This window comes from Sceloporus undulatus, chromosome 6, assembly GCF_019175285.1.
Source record: "Sceloporus undulatus isolate JIND9_A2432 ecotype Alabama chromosome 6, SceUnd_v1.1, whole genome shotgun sequence".
In the NCBI taxonomy this organism is placed as follows: Eukaryota; Metazoa; Chordata; class Lepidosauria; order Squamata; family Phrynosomatidae; genus Sceloporus; species Sceloporus undulatus.
The window spans coordinates 165,786,942-165,789,843 of record NC_056527.1 but is presented as its reverse complement, the minus strand read 5'-3'; the positions used below and the strand labels follow the sequence as shown (position 1 = coordinate 165,789,843).

General features: G+C 53.2%; 1 protein-coding gene across 1 annotated transcript in view; it reads left to right on the top strand.

The window, feature by feature from the left end:
• The first annotated feature begins 1,501 nt into the window (after positions 1–1,501).
• The window catches only part of ARRDC4 (arrestin domain containing 4), a 16,829-nt gene continuing 15,428 nt past the window's right edge, over positions 1,502–2,902 (top strand). Inside the window, exon 1 of the mRNA XM_042475853.1 lies at positions 1,502–1,869. Within this exon, the coding sequence (XP_042331787.1) occupies positions 1,566–1,869 (304 nt within the window). The 5' untranslated portion in view covers positions 1,502–1,565. The remainder of the gene's footprint in view (positions 1,870–2,902) is intronic.

Below are 2,902 nucleotides of genomic sequence, written 5' to 3'. Positions count from 1 at the left end.
CGGCCCTTGGATTTTTTATCCCTGGATTCAAGCATCCCCGGATTGAAAATATAGTTCACCCTCCATTTTGTGGGGGATCCATTACAAAAAGTGGAGGCTCATGTATATTCAAGCCCCATAGGCTTGAATGGGGTGCATCCCCAGGCGTGTGCCATTGGAAATAGCGGAGGTTGCCCTGCCGCAGATATTCAAGATCACGGATCTCAGATCCGCGCATTAGGAAGGGCAACTGTATACAGGAATGAAAAAGCCCTGGTGACGCAGTGGTCAAATGCCTATCCTGCAGCCACTCACTCACAAACCATAAGGTTGCGAGTTCAATTCCAGCGAAAGGGCTCAAGCTCGACTCAGGCTTGCATCCTTCCAAAGAGGTCACTAAAATGAGTAACCAGATGGTTGGTTTGTAAACTGCTTTGGGAATGCTGAAGTGCATTGAGAAGCGGTATAGAAATGCTATTGCTATTCTCTCCCTCTCTCCTCTTTGTTTTTCACCCATTTGCGTCCTGTTGCAGAATTTGCACGGATCCAGACCCAAAAGCCAAGCGTTTCACATTGTTTGCATCCCTGTGTTTCACCCACCTGCGACGTTTTGTTTTTTAACAGCCAAAAACCGGCCGAGACCAAAACCGTCGCGTGTGTTTTGATGACATCCTTTGCAAAGGTCCAAAATACGACAGAGCCTCGGTTGGCGTCATCTGACATGTTTACGCATCTCTTGACCGGAGTCTGAATTCGGTCCCAGGCCTGACAATACTGGGATTTTCCTGCTCTCCAGTCCTATCAAAATGGCCTGGGGCTTTGCATTGCCTGGAAGGGTTGCTTTGCTAGCAAAGGAGCCACGTTTTATTGCCTTTGTTCCCAGTCACCTTTATGGGGGTGTTGGGTTGCCTTGCTCTGCTTTCTTTTATTTTAATGTATTTTAATGCTGCTTTAATGTTGTTAATCCCCCTAAATTGCATTTAAAGCGGTATGAAACCGCATCATTTTTGCAGTGTCTGCATTACATCCTTTATTTAATCCATTCCTGCAATGTCTGGATTGCATTATTTATTTAATTCTTTTATTTAATCCATTTATTTAAGTGCTATTCTGCCTTTCTCCCAACAAAGGACTTACACAAGATCAAATAAACCCCATCGATCCCCCCCAAAAATTGCTGCAGCACTTAAAGCGGTATGAAACCGCATCCTTTCTAGCGTCTGGATGCAGCAGCAGCAGCAGCAGCAGCAGTGCTTACGTCATCATCGACTTCTCACTCTGTGTCACTCCGCTCTCTTCGCCACGCCCCTTCGGCTTTGGCCACGCCCACCTCCCCTCCCTCCCTGTTTACTCGTGCACATGGCTGCCTCGGCCTCTGATTGGTCAGCCTCGGCGTCCCCGGCCAATCACGTCACTGTCCACGCGCCGGAGGCTTCAATCCGATTGGCTGAGAGGCTGCGATCACGCCGCCCGCCGAGGGCTGGTCACGAGGCCCCTGGCGCAGGCGCAGTCGCGGCGAAGATGGGCAAGAGGAGGCCGAGGCGCCTGGGTTCCGCTCAGAGCCAGAAGGCGTCGAGGGCGCCGCCATGGCGTCGTCTCTGGAGGTGTCTCTGGCGGAGCCCGGCCCCTTCTGCGGCGGAGACAGGGTCTCCGGGGCGGTGGCGGTGGAAGTGTCCGCCGCCTCGGCGCTGGCCCTCTGCGCCCTCCGTCTCGAAGCCTCAGGAGCCGCCCGCGCCGCTTGGAGCGAAGGGCCGGGCGCCCCCTCCGCCTCCGCCCTGGAAGCGCCTCCGTCTCCGTCGGTCAGCGGCGCCCGGAGGGAGGCCCAGGTGCTCTTCCTCGACGTCAGGCAGGTGCTCCTCGGCAGGGAAGAAGAGCAAGAGGGACCCCGAGGTGAGAGGGAAGGAAGGGGCTCTGGGAGAAATAAGGGAGAGGGGTCTGGAGTCAGAATTGAGGGAAGAGGTCTTAAGGGGGAAAGAGGGAAGGGGCACTTGAGGGGGAATGAGGGAAGGGAGTCCTTAAGGAAAGGGGGGAAAGAAGACTTGAGGGGGGAAGGGGAGGGGTCTTGAATGAGAGCTGAAGGAGGGGTTCATAAAGGGGAAAGAGAAGGGGGTCCTGGGGGGAAAGGAAGGGAAGGGGCCTTGGAGGAGAATTGAGGGAAGGGCGTCTTAAGGGGGAGAAAGGGAAGAGGGGAAGGAGCCTGGAGTAGGAAATAGAGGAAGGGGCTCCTGAGAGGAACCAGAGGAAGGGACCTTGGAGGGGAGGAGGGAAGGGGGCTTGAGAGAAATGAGGGAAGGGGCTCCTGAGGGGGAAGACCTCCTCCTTTGGAGGCCTTAAAGCAGACCATCTGCCTGGGATGCTTGGATTGAGAGTTCCTGCATGGCAGAATAAAGAGCTTGGACTGGACCAGGGCCCTTCTTGGGGGGGGGGCTCTTCAACTCTAGGGTTCTATGGCTCGTGGTGACCCTAAGGCCAAAACGCTGCGAAAGAGCCACCAGAGGGTTGTTGTGTTTATTGTTGTTGCCTTCAGGTTGTTCCCAAGTTATGGCAACACAAATTTCCTGGGGGCTGTCTGTCTGTGTGCCTTCAGTTGGCTTCTGGCAGCCCTAAGGTGACCCTGTCTTAGCAAGATCTGTTAAGAGAGAGTTTACCATTGCCATCCCCAGCCTCTGAGGCTGAGAGAGTGCGGTTTGCCCAAGGGCCTCCCAATGGGTTTCTGTGGGTCCAGCACTCAAAACACTGGGCCGCTCTCTCTCTATCTCTCTCTGTGTATAGCATTTGATTGAAACTGCTTGAAATGTGTTTTAAGTGTCTTGGCTATTTCCAATCGTATTTTTAAAAAATATATTGATCTTTATTTTGTTTTGAAAATTAATGTTTGAGTCAGGCCTTTTTAAAAACATTGAGGGGGAGGGGGGAACCATAC